The following is a 17,122-nucleotide window of genomic DNA, read 5'->3' as shown; positions in this document are numbered from 1 at the left end:
TGATCGACCATGTCGAATGCTTTTGATAGGTCAATGAAAATACCTAGTGTATATTGTGATCTACCAAATGAATTGGAAATTTCACGAATGAACTGTGTAATGGCTTGTTCCGTTGAACAATTTTTTTTAAAACCGAATTGATTTTTATATAGAAGTTTATTTAGATTAAGGTAATTGTATGTTCTATTGTATATAATTCTTTCTAAAATTTTCGAGAAGATTGAAAGAACTGAGATAGGGCGATAATTACTAATATTTGATTTTTTTCCGTCTTTGTAAATTGGAGTAACTTTAGCTATTTTTAATTTGTCGGGGAATACACCTTGCTGTATAGATGCCCTGAACACTTTATAAAGAATACATTTTAAATTTTCAAAGCAATTTATGACTATGTTGCCATTTATTTTGTCCGCACCTGTAGCTTTGTTTGTTTGTTTTTTACTCAGTAAGTTTATCATTTTCCACCTCTACAGCTGTTTTAAAAAATTTATGATCCTTTTTAAAAGGGATTTCCCACAATAACAGTTTTTATTTTCTATTCCAGCTTGATGGTAAAATAAAAGTTCAAGCCACCCTCGTTTATAGTTATTGTAAACTTTACAGGTTTTGTAGTCACCTACGTTTTTACTGGCAATTATAGCAGGGTTAAATAATGAATAATTGTAAATATCAGGATATAGTTGGCCAATAAGTCTTCTGATAACTAACCATTACTGGGCTAAAAAGGATTAGCTAGTTCAACACCGCTAAAAAGTTTGTTTGTTTGTTTGTTTTTTACTCAGTAAGTTTATCATTTTCCACCTCTTCAGCTATTTTAACAGGCATAGCATTGTTTGCCATTGCACAATAAACACAAGCTGCAAGAATTTCTTCCTTTCCAGATATTTTCAAACCACTAAGACGCAAATAAGACTTCAGTTTTTCAAACTTCATACTAAATTTTATATTATAATCCATTTTAGTTTATGCCTATTTTATATTTGTTTCAATATTTATTAAGTTGTTGGTTGAGGAATTTGTCAACCGTGAATGGCTGTTTTACTCACCATCTCCAGGATCCGTTCTTTGCTTTGCCTGCACATTAGTTTTAAAGACATATTTTGATTTTTCCACAACTGGATTTGATATCTGGACAAATGCCTCAAAATGTATATCTGGATAAAAAAATGCCTTTGAACATCGCAAAAATATCCTCACTTATTCCAATCTGCAAAATGAGAGTGGTCAGTTTGACTTTTATTAAAACAGTTCAACAATGCACAATTATATTGGCAGAATTTGCTGAAATTGTTGCAGTTGTGAAGTTTTTGTCATAAAAAGGATTGCCATTCCGTGGAAAAAATCAAACTATTGGATCAGAGCAAATTAGAAATTATCTGGGAACTCTAAAGTTACTGAGCCAGTTTGACCCTTTCCTAGATGAACACATTAAAAAACATGGAAATTCTGGAAAAAGGTATTACATATTTTTTCATACCTCTCAGCCAATATCTTTGAAGAGTTCATATGCCTAATGGGAAATAAGGTATTTATTAAAATGATTTTAGAATTAGAAAAAGTAAAATACTACTCCAGTAGTGTTGACTCAACTCCAGACTTGTCTCATGTCGATCAGTTAACATTTACAGTTCGATATGTTAAAGATACAACACCAATCGAGCGGTTTTTACAATTTTTCCTCATTCAGAAAACAGACATTTCAATATCTGATTGTCGTGGGCAGTCATATGATAATGTATCAAATATGGCAGGACAATACTCATGACAGCAAAGAAAGATAAATGACAACAGTAAATTGGCATTTTTTATTCCTTGTGCTGGACATTCTTTAAATCTGGTTGGCAACCGTGCTGCTGGATCTTGCCTACAAATATTTTTTTTTTTGAATTTGTTTAATGCCTCTGTAATTCTTTCTCTGTATCAACTAATTGTTAGCAAGTGTTTCTGTCTTTCGTTGGCAAAGGAAAAAAATAATATATCAGCACGTGCACTGTTACTTGTTTGCATTGGAGTTATGATGAGATTAAAAAAGAATCAAAAGAGATTAAAAGAATCTTCGATCAAAATCTTCGATCAGCAGTCAGACGAAAGAAACTCAAAATGATGCTCTTTAGAGATTGCTTTTTTGACAATTTTGTGAATTAACATTCCATGTCATTTTTATAAAACATTTAAGATTTTGCAGAAAGATAATTTAAACACGAATGATGCAGTTCGTATTCTTATGTCGTTGTTGAAATTCATCAAAGATTAGAAAGGTCAGTTTTAGGAATATGGAAGAAAAGCCAAGAGGATGCTTCCAAACACTGAATACAAAGATGCTTCAAAAAGAACAAAGAAAAGAAGCAAATGTATGACTTTTTTTGATGGTGAATCTAAAGAAATGTATTTCCAGAGAAGTCTTAAATTCAAGATTGAAACATACCTTCCTGTTTTTGATTCACTGACATTTAACTTAGAAAAAAGATCAATTGCATATGAGAAGGTCAATGACGATTTTGGATTTCTTGTGAACAATCAAATAATTGCCAATTGTAAAATAAAAGATCGTTGTTCCAACTTAGCGCAAATGTATTAAAAAGACTTAAATGAAAATAAACTGTGCCAGCAATTTAAACATTATATTTCAAGAGAAAAACATTCATTTACAAAATTTTACTACTCAATAAAGAATGACCACTCGGAATCAACTTCTCCTAATATTGAAGTTTCCTTGAAAGTTTTTCTTTCAACAATCTTTTTCATAACTAAAACTTATTAAAAATGAGCTCTAATCAACTATGTTGCAGGAAAGATTGAACTGTCTGCCATTAATGTCAATTAAATTTGATATTTTTTTAAATATTGATTTTGATGATATTGTTAAAGAATTTTCACGGAAAAAAAACACAAAAACGTCACATGTAAATATAACTGTTGTTCTAAATTAAATTTTACAATATAAACATCTTTATTTTATTTTTTATTAGAAAAGGTAGAAGGCCCCTAACTTAAATTTAGCCCAGTGCCCACGATCGTCTTAAGACGTTTCTGATTGACATATGATTTTGTGTGCCGCAATATCACAGATAAATCTTTACAACTCTCAAGTTTATACTCAAGCTGAACCATTAAATTTTGTTCTGTGTTTTGAATTAAATTTGTTTTGTGAGATAAACTTAATCAAAAGTACATTGACACTTTTTAATTCAAAAGAAGAGTTTGAATTTTGTCTTCTTTTTAATGTAGTTTTTTAAACATAATACAAAACTTTTTTTTAAATATAATACAAAACTAAGAAAGTATATGCTGTTGTTTGTATTAAAGGAGAATAAGAATTAAAAGCATTTATTTTATTAAACCTTTAACCAATGATTTCATAGTTTTAAGTTTTAATAAAATAAATGTCTGAGGCAAAAATATTTTTAACAACTAGCTACTTATTCGAATGAATATTTAGTTAATTTTTTTTTTACTTTTTTTTTACAATTTTTTTACTTCGTTCGGTAGATCAATTAAATTATTTTTATCAAATATCTGCAGTATACGTGAACTGGGATCCATTAAACCATAACTGATTATTAACTCACTAAATCCACGAGATATAAAAGTACCACATAATACACAACCATAATCTGTTTTGACTTGATACAACTGGGAAAAACAAACATCTCTGATTTTTCCAAGACAGCTTTGGAAAAATATTTCGTAAGTTTTATTTTAGTTTTTAATCCGATGAAAGCAAATACGAAAACCTAACTTCATTTAAGAAATAAGAATGACACATGAAAGTTCCTTAACTCCACTTGACATAATTTGCATGTAACGTTTTAATTCTAAACTTGGTTCTAGATTTTAAAGGAACAAGAGAAGAATTCTTTTCGCTCTTATAATTAAAACATTTAAAGTATTAAACACAGCAAAACGCTTTTAAAATATCATAAAAACTAAAAAACATAATAACTGAACATAAACAATTTTAAGGTAATTCTGCTTTAACTTCTAAAACTAAACTTTTTTAGTAAGATTTTATCCCCGGGGTAATAACGTTTAACGATTTTACCCCTAGGGGTGATAAAGCGTTATGATATTGTACTTATTATTATTATTCTTTAAATGCTTTCATCCTACAAAAGTTGTTGCTAAGAGATAGAAAGTTTCGAACGGCAGAAAGAAAAAATACTGAACATTCTATATGTTTGTAAACAGGTATCCAAAACATTCTGAAAAATTTTTAAACTTTCCAAAACATTCTAGAACATAATTAAATCTTCAAGAACATTTTTAAAAGAAAAAATATTCTAGAAGATACTAGAAATGTTTTACAAGTTGTTGGAAGGTTGTGGAATGATTATGAAAACTCTTCAACTTAAAACTAGAGTTTTGAAGTCTGTAAAAAGATCCCGATCTGAAAAAGTTTAGGAGGTTCCTGTGGTATTCATGAAGATATAGTAAACTCTAAAAAAAAATTATTACATTTCTACCTTAGTTTAAGATAAAGGATAAACCCTTGGTAAGGTATAACTTTCTACCTTTGAATGTAGAAAATTAATTTAAAAACAATGGTTTATCATACAATTTTTTCTCTAAAAGTTATAGTTTTCTACTTTAAAAGGTAGAAAATTATACCTTGTAAAAGGTAAATCGCATATCTTACCCTAATGTAGAAATTTCTACCTTTTTTTAGTGTGTATGTAAGGTTTACACATTAATCAGATTAAAATGGGTTGAAAGAAATAATCTTTTTAATAATCAAGTGAAGCAAAAATATAATCGCAGCCTTATACATTAAAAAAATATACAGAAAAATAGTTTTATCAATTGATATTATCTAGAAATACTATTTAATCCTATCAAAAATGCCTTTTTTAACTATTACACATTTAAGATTCTAATGGAGTCAGAAACATTCCTATCTCAACTATTTCTAATTAAGAAGTAAACGAGGGAAAATGCTATCTATAAAAGGAGAGCACTGAAAATTGTCGAATATAAAAAACGTTCATAGTTTGTGTTTTTCTACATTAAATAGACCTTTACTAAAATACATTCCAAAATTTAAGAAAAGATGGTTAAGCTTTATGACTTTTTTTTGCTGCTAATGCCTTTTAAACAAGTCCAAGCGATCGAAGTGTAGTAAGAATGGATGATAATGACTTTTAACAGGACAAAGGGTGACTAGAAAGTTATTTTTGGGAGAAGTAATAGGGTTATACACAAAGAAAAATAACCAGAAATGAGCATTTTTAAGTTCACAAAAATCAAGAGCAAAAAAGAAAGTGTGCCAAATAAATACTTCATTAAGAAACTCAAGATGGAGGAGAAGAAACTTATAAAACACAAAAAAGTATTTAAGAAGACATTCTTTCAACTTCCTATGGTTCGAAAAAATTAAAATTCGGAATGGATTCTTTAACTCATTCAAAAATCGTTTTGATGAATATGAAGTTATTGCAGCAGCTGGTCTAAATAAAATCTCCAGAAATCAAGCAACACTTTTTCTTCAATCTATCTTGACAATATCAGAAGTTTAAATAAATAACATATCTCTGTGTTTATCTGCTGTGGAAAACACGCGCAAGAAATAACATACCTCTGTCTATATATGTGCTGTGAAAAATACTCGCAAGAAATAACATATCTCTGTCAATATCTGCTGCGGAAAACACTCGAAAGAAATTAAGAAAAAAGGAAGGAAATATATTTAGTTTTTCATAGAAATAGTCAAAACATTGCAAACACTGAATGAAAAATATCAAACATTGTTGCTGTTATTTTTTGGAAAACTACCAAGTCTTTCTGCAAGAAAAATTCTTTGAATTCAAAACTTGAAGTTTACTTAATTACCAAATTAATGAATTAGTCTTTTGCAAGGATATTTTGTTTGGATTAAAGCCACCAAAAGCCAACAGATTTGTTTACAAACCTTGTGCATTTCACAAAGCCCGCTGGATCGCTACGTCCAGCTGTCCCGTGCAAAAACGTTTTTATTCAAATATTGATTAAACTACTCAGCCAACCTTTTTTTCAAACATGAAAGACATTTTTCCGATTTGCTTTTATGATTTACGTCAAGCTGGTTTAACTGCACAATGACTGTCCATGCAACAATCAATGACTTGAATTGGATTATATACCTCACTATTTTCAAGAAATAATAAAGAAGTGCTTTGACTGTCATTGGATTGTTTTTTTAGTATCTTATTGGAAAAATAATACCACCGAAATTCTTCTCTGCCAAAAGCTTCCTTATAGATAAATCTTTAATGCTATTAAAAACAAAATATGGTGGTTGCTCTAAAGCTTGTGAAAACTAGCTTTTCATGCCTAGACTAATAAAAACATCAATGCATATTAAATAATAAGATAAATTTTTAATGAACTTAAAAATAAAATATGCACGTCACTCAAAACCTTGTAAAAACTAACTTGTCATGCCTAGACTAATAAAAACATCAATGCAGGCAAAGAACAGTACTTTGCCTACCTTTTTTTCACCAATATCATGGACCGAAATTACTTGGATCCACACCACTAGAAACTAAAGATTTAACATAGCTCTCACAATCAGATTAATAGAGAAAAAATTAGTGCTTTCAGAAAGCTTTGTTCAAAAGGCTTTAGTGCCCAAGTGAGACAGCGGAGGTTGATCAAAAAATAAAAAGATTTTCTCACATGATGACAACGAAGAACAATACATTATGCAGCTTCTAGAACAACTTCGAAATTTGGGTGGTAATTTCAAGAAAGTAAGAATATTTAGACAATGAAATTCCTTTCCTTCCTGAAAATATTTGTCACAATAAAAACATTATTTTAGAAGTTTGCTTGGATTGCATAAACTTAGCATTATAATTTCTTTGTACCATAGAAAATGTGGACGTTTGTATGTAAAGAAAAATTTGTTTCTTGATTTTTTTCTTGCATTAACATTTTTTTTATGTATAGAATAAAGAAATTTGTTTAGGTCGTTTAATAGCTGATAAATTTATCTATTTTTTAATAAAACATTTCGTCCATAGAGGGGATTGGGACATAAGAGTTGAACTAAGAAAATAATATTTTATACCAGTCATCACAGAGGTTATATTTATTTAAAAAGTTTGATCATTGAGTTTGTTTTACATCTTCATAATGAATCTAGTTGATTGCTAAAAAAAATTAGCTGTTAAGTTTATCAAAATTTGATGGTAATAAATATGCATAGACTTCCATTGGATAGTATGACGGAGTTCTTTAATAGCATGATGTAATTTATAGAATTTTTTAATTAAGTAATGTTTTTTTGAACCAAAAATGATCTATGCTTGAAACTAACTTTATAGTAGGGTAATTTTTTCACCAAAAGTTAAAAAAATATTAAAATTTTAAATTTTTTCACTAATTTTCTTGAATTTCAAAAAAGCAGGACTTTAATTTCAATTTTGGGTTGCGAGACAATTTTTGAAAAAATGGGGCTATCTTGTGAAAAAACTGCGCAAATGGTCACTCTTTCTTATTGTCTGTTTTTGTTTACTTTTTTTGTTACTTTGTTTTTTACTACTTTTTTACTTAAAAATCTTTTTACTTTCATTGCTACAATGAATTTTAGAAAAGTATAAGTTTTCCAAACAAGATAGATTTATTATCTTCTCGGTTTTATAAAATATACTAATATTTTTTGATATCTTATCTTCAACAACGCCATTTGGTCTCTCCAGGATACACTTAATCCAGAATCACAACAAAAAAAACTTATTAGTTGCTTATTAATTTTATTAATTTTTTATCAATAAAAAAGTTCGGAAGTTTAAAGGCAATGTTTAGAGTTGTCCGGAAGTTTAGAGACAATGGAATAAAGTGTAGCTAGTTCTAATGATATTTTTTTTAGGTGCCACAAGAATTCCTTAGGGTCTTATCACAGAGGGCTGCGGAAGAGCGTTTAATAGTAAGTTAATGCTTCCTTCCCAATCGATGTCGCAAAACTTTTCCATAGGTGGGGTTTGAACAACAGATCCTTTGTTTCTAAGACAAGCGCCCTATCACCATACTATGGCTGATATTAAAAGTATTTATATTTTTAAAGATTGCGCATTCATATATTTAAGATATATATTAAGATCCGTATTTATACATTTTAAGATAATTTGTTCCATTTAAACTATTGAATATACTGTTTGAAATAATATATTATTATCTTTGCTAAAATGAAACAAGTTGCTATCATTTGCAAATAAAATTGTGGATAAATTTTAAGAAAATTTATTTAAATTGTTAATATAAATTAGAAATTGAAGTGGTACAAAAATCAGTAAAAAGCAAGGTAAAATATACCACAGAAAACGTTAGAATTTATTTCAATAAATAGCATACATAGCATACGTAATGCGTATTGATAATAAGTAATATATTAATACGTTTTATATTTTAGTTTGTAGTTTATATATATATATATATATATATATATATATATATATATATATATATATATATATATATATATATATATATATATATATATATATATATATATATATATATATATATGTATATAGTTTTAATAGACGTTTTATATTAGGCTTTGTTTTGCTGGATTAAGTAAGAATACCTACTTAATAGATGGTCGATTATTAGATTGAGAGTAAGAATTGATTTCAGCTTGAAAACTTTTCCTGTTGTTTTTTTCTGGTCTGAAAAATACCACAAATAGTTTAGGTAAAAACATCGTTGTCATAATCGTGAGGTTTACTGTTAATATTAAAAGGGCAATGGCTGTGATTCGCTTCTCGTAATCTTGAATGCCAAAATAAATAGGAAAGTAAAAAATCAGCAATATGCTACATATTCCCGTACTGTACGCGATTGAGAGTGTTTCGTTATAGTACGAGGGGAGGTTTCGAGCATGAAAACTTTGAGCCGAACTTATCAGCAACAAACAAATAATATATAAAATCTGGGCAGTTAGTTGAGAGTCTGCTGTGCATTCAAAAGTTATAGTCTTTTTTTCTAAGTTTATATTTGAAACAACAGAAGGTCGTGATTTTATCAGTAAAATAACTCCCAGTAGACTTTGAACAATTAAAATAAAACTCATCGTCATCAAATCGATAGATGTAGCAAATAATAATTGCTTTTTAGAAATACGACCCTTTTTTTTAAAAATGTAAACATATTTTCTGGTTTTTATAAAAGTAATTGATGTGGTTGTGGCAAGTAAAAAACCAAATAAAATATGTCTAGTACAACAAACCATGTAATCACGTTTTTCAATGTAAAATATGGGTACAAAAAATGCAATTAGCAAATGACATAAGTTCTGAATAACTGAAAGAACAACGTTAGATGATTTTATAATTGGTGTTTTCCTTTTTAATATTAGTATTAGAATAATAGTGATACTTAACAAAAAAGAGAAACTAGCAAACGAAGTTATTATTAAAACACCGGTGCTGCGAAATGTCAAGTCAATAGTCAGATTTGATATGCAGGCCGTTTTATCGTTATTTGACTTATGACCAATAGGGCACGGTCTACATTCGTTTGCTCCATATTCTGCTTTGAAATAGTTTTCAACGCAAGGCTCACAAATTTGATATTTTTTTTTTGTTGCGCTTGAATTGAACAAAATTTGTTTTTGTTCAAATCCAGTTTGACAGCTTTTAATGCATTTGAATAAGTTCAAACCCAATTCTTCTTTTGGTTTTAAATAAGATAGTTGAATATATTCATAAGTATTGTTTGAAAAATAGAAATATTCCTGTTTTAAATAAATGTCTAAAAAGGAAAGATTCAAAAAATCATAAAAACGGTAGCTATTTATTATCATAAACAACAAAAATGGCTGCGTATATTCATCTGAGTTGTAGCGTTGTGAGTAATAATACAATTCATTGACTGTTTTCCTAAAGGTGCTTAAAACCTTTCTTATTTCATTATACTTAAAGATAGTTATTGTATTTAAAATTACTGTTCTAATGACTACATTCTTTTTTTCACAAGCTTGCAAGAAGTATTGTAAGCTTTCTATGGAGTTACACATAATAAAAATAGTTTCTTCATTTGGACCAATCTCACTTGCAATGGTTAACATGTAGGACATGTCATAAGTATCAACCATATGTTCAACGTAACATAAATCATTGTATTGAACAAAGGATGATAAAATATGATATTTCTCATTTGTTCTATTAGTGATCGTCACAAAAATATACTTTGTAACATTTAATGATATACTTAAGTTCAAAAATAAATAATTTTGGGGATCTACATATAATGGAAGTAAATTTTTTGTGTAGGATAACTTTTGATTATTAACATTAAAATCTAAGACAAAAAAGTTGCTGTACGGAACAACAATGTTCGAAATTATTGCTGTTGATTCTTCATCGGTATTCGTTATTATTATTTGCAGACCTTTGCATTCTTTTGAAATCCAAGTTTCATCAAGAGTCATATTTAATGTAATCTCAATAGAAGTAAAAAAGTTATCTGAGGTGAATGTCGAAAAATCTTTACCTTCAAATAATTTATTCTCAAAAAAATACATTGAGTACTCACTGGACAATGCCATTCTTTCACGAAGTAATTTATTTTCATAATATTCTATTAGTGTAATATGATTTTGGTTCCTTTCGGTAGAACATTCACATTTTATAGAAGTAATGATTAGTCTTGATATAAAGATTATTCTCGATGCAATTGTCACAAAGAAGTACTTAACCAACATTTTTACTTTAGGTGAAAGTTGATAAAAGTAAGAAAGCTATATTTATGTGTATTTTATAATCTAATAAAACAACCGCAAATAATTCCTTTCTTATAGAAAAAATTCTTTTACTTATATGATAATATATATGTCTTAAAACATAAAATCTATTTGATTTATCTCAAATTAAATTAAAAAAAAATTTTTACATTTTATAAAAAAAATTTTGTTTTATTTCAAAATGCAAAATAATTTCCTTTAGAAACTTTCGCAATAATATGTTTTTACGTAATAATAAGTTTTTTAGAGAAATGATTTGATATTTTTATTGAAAAAAAAAACTTTTTGATAAAATTTATAAATTTTAATTTTACGTATTATTTAACATTGATTAAAAAAATCAAATAAAGATATATTATACGAAAGATAAAATGACCGACAATGTGAAATCTGCTTAGTTTTTGTATTTGAGATTGAAACTTTAATATTTGGAATAAAAATGCACATGAAAAATATAATTAAAATTTTAAATTCTATTATTATAATTAATTATAAACTATAATTAATTATAAACTATTTTTTACGAAATAAATAAGACTTAGTGGTAGTTGGTTAGACGGAACCAGGCGTATTCCGTAAGCCCATAAACAGTTAGCCTTGCAAACTTGTGCTTGATTACGTGGAAGGTGGTGGTGGCAATTATAATGGTAGCTGGTCAGTCGACACGGGCTGATCAAAGAAGTTGACACTGATAGCACTAAAAACGTTAGGTAGAGCATTCCACGGTTGAGCAACGCGGTTGTTGAAAAAGTTGAAGCAAACAAGACATTTGTTGTCAATTTCACAATAAAAAAAGCTACCTTTTTAATAAGTATTTGAATGTTGAAGCGAAAGAGAGAAACAGAGCGTTGTCTTTTTTTAGAAAAATAAGCCGCCTTGTCTATAACAGGACACGGCTAGTTATCAAATATTTGAGTTTTCTCACCTTTACTAAACTCAACATGTGTGATTCAAAAGACTGTGGATCAGTGGGGGCTTTAAAAAGTTCATTTGAGGCTAATTTCAAGTTAAGTTAATTTCAAAGTGATTCATCAAAGTCAGAAGGAGAAACAGTGGGAAATGTGGTGTTTAACCTGACTTGGTAAAAACTACCAGTGGAGCTAGTAAGACATTCGTCTTACCAGCTCCATTAGTAATTATTACTCCAGCTGAATATATACCACTGGTATATATTCAGAGGTCTAGAAGTGACAAACTCTGAGACAGCTTAATGGAGGACATTTCTTTGTCGAATGTCGGATGTGACTCTTTTCTTGGCTTCTAGGAGTTTATATTTTCTAGGTAACTCATTATAAAGTTCTATCAATATCAATTTTAATTATATATATAATTATTGTAATAATTTAACTTTAATTATGATATACAATTATGTTTGCTGGTGAAGCAACACACATGGATGGGAAAGAAAAGAGAATCTTTCTTGCTGGTATAAAGCTTATGGGTCGCCACAACCCCGTCATTGCATACAACTTGGAAAATGTTAGACGCTATTAATAAGAGATCTTTAGAATGAATGCCCGTTTGTTTTCTCCGTCGTCTTTTTTAATTTAATTTAATTTAAAAACTTTATTTTAAGTTGATTTTTACAATATAGTTTTAGTTAACACTAAAACTAATTTAAATCAACACATTTAACTTTAAAGACAGTACACACACATTTAAATGTCATTACCAAAATTAAAATTGTTTCATTAAAAAAAAAATCTTATAAAATTTTACAATTGTTTCGATGTAAAAAAAAATATTTATAATAATACATTCTTAGCTGAAGATATAAGTCAGCATAAAATAAAACAAACTTTGCAAACCCAATTATTACCATACTAATTCTTGATATGTTTTTTGAACACCTCAAGTCTTTTTGCCAACATGGTCTCACTATTTAGAGTGTTCCAGAGCGTGGCTCTATGTAACGTACATCATGAATCATTATATATGGAGCCTTTAGGAGGTAGAATAAGTTTTTTGTTACAACAAAGTTTCGGCAAAAGAGTTTTTATAGTAAAAAAATTTTTCATAAATATTGGATTCAGACAATTCATAGATTTAAAAGTTTTCATTATAAGAAATCTTAAATTTCTAAGATGAATTCTTGGACTGCTATCAAAAATAAATAATTCATGCAGAGACAAATCAAATCTTTTATAGACTCTACTTAGAACTTTTTTATGAATTCTATTTATTTGTTTGTCATCTTTTTTTGAACAAAAAATCCAAATTAGAGGACAATAAGAAAAGTTAGACATAATAAAAGCATTAAACAGCAAACTAGATTTATCACGGGATAAAAAATTTCTTATATGTGAAAGAGCAAAACATCTACCATTAGTTTTACTGTATAACTGTTTAATGTGTTCCCGAAACTTTTAATCTTTATCAATTGTTATATCAAGTAGTACCTTATCGGAGGCAAAACTCTTTTATTACCTATTTTTAGCGATAGATTTTTTGTGTTTTTTAAGTCAGCTAAAAGAAATTGGAACTTATCTGGGTTCGTAACCATCGAGTTTAACTGAAATCAATTGATGGTATTGGTTGCTTCTTTTTGCAAACGAAAAGTAACCTCCTCAAAGCTATAATCACAAGCATAAATAGCGTTATCATCAGCAAAATTACAAAATTTCGTATCTTTAATAAAAATAAATCATTTTTAAAGATATTGAACAAAATTTGTCTAAGGATTGACCCTTGAGGCACTCCAGATAATATATCCACCCAATTTGAGACAGAAGACCCTATTTTTACCTTTTGTTTACGGCCACAAATATAGATAGCAAGAGATTAGGATTTTTTTTTTTCAAAAAACAATAGACATCTAATTTAGCAGTTAGTAAGTCATGCGTTATATAGTCGTACGCTTTTAAGAGATCTATTAATATTGATTCAACAACACCTCCATTACTAATACAATCATGCCACTTATTAAGTAACAAAAAAAGAGCATGCTGAGTACTATAACCTCTTCGGAAACCACAAAAAAGTTTATCGAATCTAGACTTAATATATATCAGGATTTATTCAAATAAAGTAGTTTCAAAAACTTTAGAAAGGGCTGGAAAAATACTAATTGGACGGTAATTCGACTTATCAGTTGGGTCATTCTTTTTAAAACATGGTATAACATCAGCCATTTTTAGAAATGACGGGAGTTTACCATCATGGATGCTATTATTTATACAATCTGTAAGACTGTCCCTAAAAAGATCAATATAACATTTTAACTTAAAAGTTGGTATATCACCACTAGTCTTTTCCTTATTATTCATATACCCTATAATTTTTGTAATATCATCAGGTGTGATTTGATGGAACTGGAAATTATGTGTACACGTACTAAATTTTTTCTTTATGTTTATTATACTGGGATTATCAATATACTTTTTGATAGCCGCATCAACTGGGTCTACACAGCAAGAAAATAAAGACGAATGTATGAAGTCTGTACTACCAGATGGCACTGTAACGTTTATGAAATATTCATTAAAAATATTAGTCAATAAGGAGTTACCAGAGATGATGTTACCGTTTTCAACAAAAGTGATACGTTTGTTAGAGTAACCTGATTTATCTGAAAGGAAAGATTTAGTTAACTTCCATAGAAATGCATCTGAAATCGAGAGAATATTAACTTCCCAAAATAAATTTTCTTTAGTTAATAGTTTAATTTTACTACCCTATTTCTTTGTTTTTTGTACATTAGCGCCGAAACATCACTAAGGAATTTTTTATATAATGTAGAGCGGAGCATAATTGTTTTCCATAAGTCTTTAGTTACAAAAGGTTTATAATTACATCTAAGTATTTTAGACTTAAGAGGGGCATACAAATTTAGAATTTTTCTAAATATTTCATTAAAAGTAACTATATCATAACAAGAATTAAAGTTTTTATGGAGTGTTGTTGCAAATTTTTCGCTTGAAAAATTTTTAAACAATCTATATATTAGTTTTTTAGATGGTAACTTACAAAACGTAGATTTTAGCAATGTGCATATTAGTTGATTCGACAATGTGAATATGATGATTACTCACACCCTTACTAAAATACACCCGTCTCAAAATGAGTTCATCAGAGAACATGGTGGTATCACCATCATATCGCTTTTGAAGTTATTCAAGATGGTATCTACTTTTAAGAACAATTCTTTTGTGTTAAAGCTTTTGAGATGAAGAAAGAAGTTAATATACCTAAGCTTATCACTGATGTGATATCAAGAAATCTTGGTACTTAAAACCTGGGTATAACCAGTGAGCAGCTCAGCCAACCAAAAAACTTAAAAAATAATTACCATCTTTTGAACTTGAATTGCTAGTTTTGACTTACAAGGGACAAAACCCTTACTTCTGTTAACAATATTAGTAGTCTTCTACGATCTAAAACCATTACTTTTGATAACGTTTGATTGGACATTTGCTGGAAGTTCATGGATGGATTAGGCGCTCTTAGTTATAAAATTTTCATGAGCCTGAAGCTATAGCTGAACCGCAAGACTTCAAAACTGAACTTGTTACTGAAAGAAAGAGTAAATTAAAGCACTTTCACGATGAGGCATCAAACACAGCTCATTATTACAACAGCCAAACAAAAGAGTTTAAAGTAAACGTTTTTAATGTTGGTTTAAATAGTCCTATCCAGCAGATTGATTCAAAATTTGAGGCGAGTAGGATGGTTGCCAATAAGTTTTCATTCGTCTGGTTTGATAATGATAATCTTTCCATTTAAAATAAATAATTGCACGGTTTTATATGAGAGATTTAAACAAAGTGAATCACATTGAAGAAGTTTTTCGTTTTAATAATGCCTGCATAACAATTTTCGAGTAAGAAATCTAATGTAGCTACTCAATCAAATCTTTGAGAAGAAGCTTGAGCACCTTTTAGCATATATTTGCATCATGCTCTGGATTTCTGAATCAGTTACTGAGGGTCTAGTAAAATAAAATTATAAAAAACTCTCTCCGATTGACCATGGTCCAGGATTACGCTGCTGATACTTGATTATTTTGATTCAAGAAGATTTTACTAAAAAGGTGAGCTACGGCAAAGTCATCAATATTTGGGCGGCTAGAAAAGCTCAAAAAGTTCATTTTTAAGCGTCTTATTTACCATTCTTGAAGATTTTGTTGATTGACTTTTCGTTTATTAGTTTTAAAACTATTGTTTTGATACATATACCAGTTTTGAATAATGAACTGTTTTTCAATCCAGAGAATTAATCGTAAACCACAAATACAATAAACTGTATCAAAAATAAATATTTGCTACGTTCACAAAGCTTTAAATTTTTTAATTTCTTGGTTTGAAATAATGGCACCGCTGTCCAATCTTGACCCGAGCGCCATTGGCATTCTCAAAGGCTCTGTGTACAAAAAGAATAAAGTGTACAAAATATAATTTAATATATTGTGGGTCCAAGTTAAAAGTAATATTCCATCATTTTTAAAGCTTGGACTATAAAGATGATGGAAATACTAATATTTTTATTAAAAACTTTATAAAGCTATTTTAATCATTAATCTGTTTTTACTGTTATTAAAATTGTAAAAACCAGTGTAAGCCACGTTCTATAGGGGTCATCATGCAAGGTATTTGTTTTTAGAATTTGTTATGCTTCTAATTAAGAAACAATTTATGTAAATTATTTTTTTCTAGTTATTACTTCTTTAATTTTGTTATTAATGCATGCAGAAAAGTCATCTGAATGTTGAACTGTTTGCTTGTTTCATATAACTAGTTGATTTTAATATTGTTTTCCAATTTCTATTATATGCTGTTAATAAACTTATGTAGGCAAAACTCGGCTTCCATCAAAATTTTATTTTATTTTAAATTAGGCTTTACTGCAGTAATTCTCCAACTTTCTTTCCATTCTTCAACATCATCATAATTAGTGCTTTTTTCAAGTCAGCACTCTTTTTGAATAAATACTTTTCCATTCCAATTTAACATGGCTTTCGCAATCATATTAATAGAGAAAAAATTAGTGATTTTAAGAAAGTCAACGTTTTTTTTGCAAAGCTTTTGTGCACAAATGAGACAGCAGAGAGAGGAACTGATTCTAAAAATAAAAATATTGTCTCACTTAATGACAATGAAGAACTTGAATGGATTTTGCATCTTATAGAACAACATCGAGATTTGGGATCGAGGGTGGTATTTTTAAGAAAGTAACAATATTTAAGTAAAGAAATTTTTATTTTATCCTGAAAATATTTGTAAGAAAAAAACATCGTTTTAGAAATTTGATAGGACTGTTTAAACGTTTATGCAATCCAAGTAAATAATAATGACAAAAATTATACTCATTATTTTTGCTTTGTATAATAGAAACTGTGGAAATTTGTTTGTAAAGAAAAAGATGTTTTTTGATTTTTTTTCTTGCATTAACATTTTCTTGTGT

At 28.5% G+C, this 17,122-nt stretch overlaps 1 protein-coding gene across 1 annotated transcript; it reads right to left on the bottom strand.

The window, feature by feature from the left end:
* Positions 1-774: 774 nt before the first annotated feature.
* LOC136083122 (uncharacterized) lies at positions 775-10,684 on the bottom strand. Its single transcript, XM_065802531.1, has 3 exons — positions 8,896-10,684; positions 1,043-1,154; positions 775-934 (listed from the first exon to the last, which is right to left on the bottom strand). The coding sequence occupies exons 1-3, from the start codon at positions 10,682-10,684 to the stop codon at positions 775-777; spliced, it is 2,061 nt and encodes a 686-aa protein (XP_065658603.1).
* Between the last annotated feature and the right edge of the window lie 6,438 nt (positions 10,685-17,122).

Source organism: Hydra vulgaris, chromosome 08, assembly GCF_038396675.1.
Source record: "Hydra vulgaris chromosome 08, alternate assembly HydraT2T_AEP".
In the NCBI taxonomy this organism is placed as follows: domain Eukaryota; kingdom Metazoa; phylum Cnidaria; class Hydrozoa; order Anthoathecata; family Hydridae; genus Hydra; species Hydra vulgaris.
The sequence above is the reverse complement of the archived record's forward strand: the minus strand, read 5'-3'. Positions and strand labels throughout refer to the sequence as shown.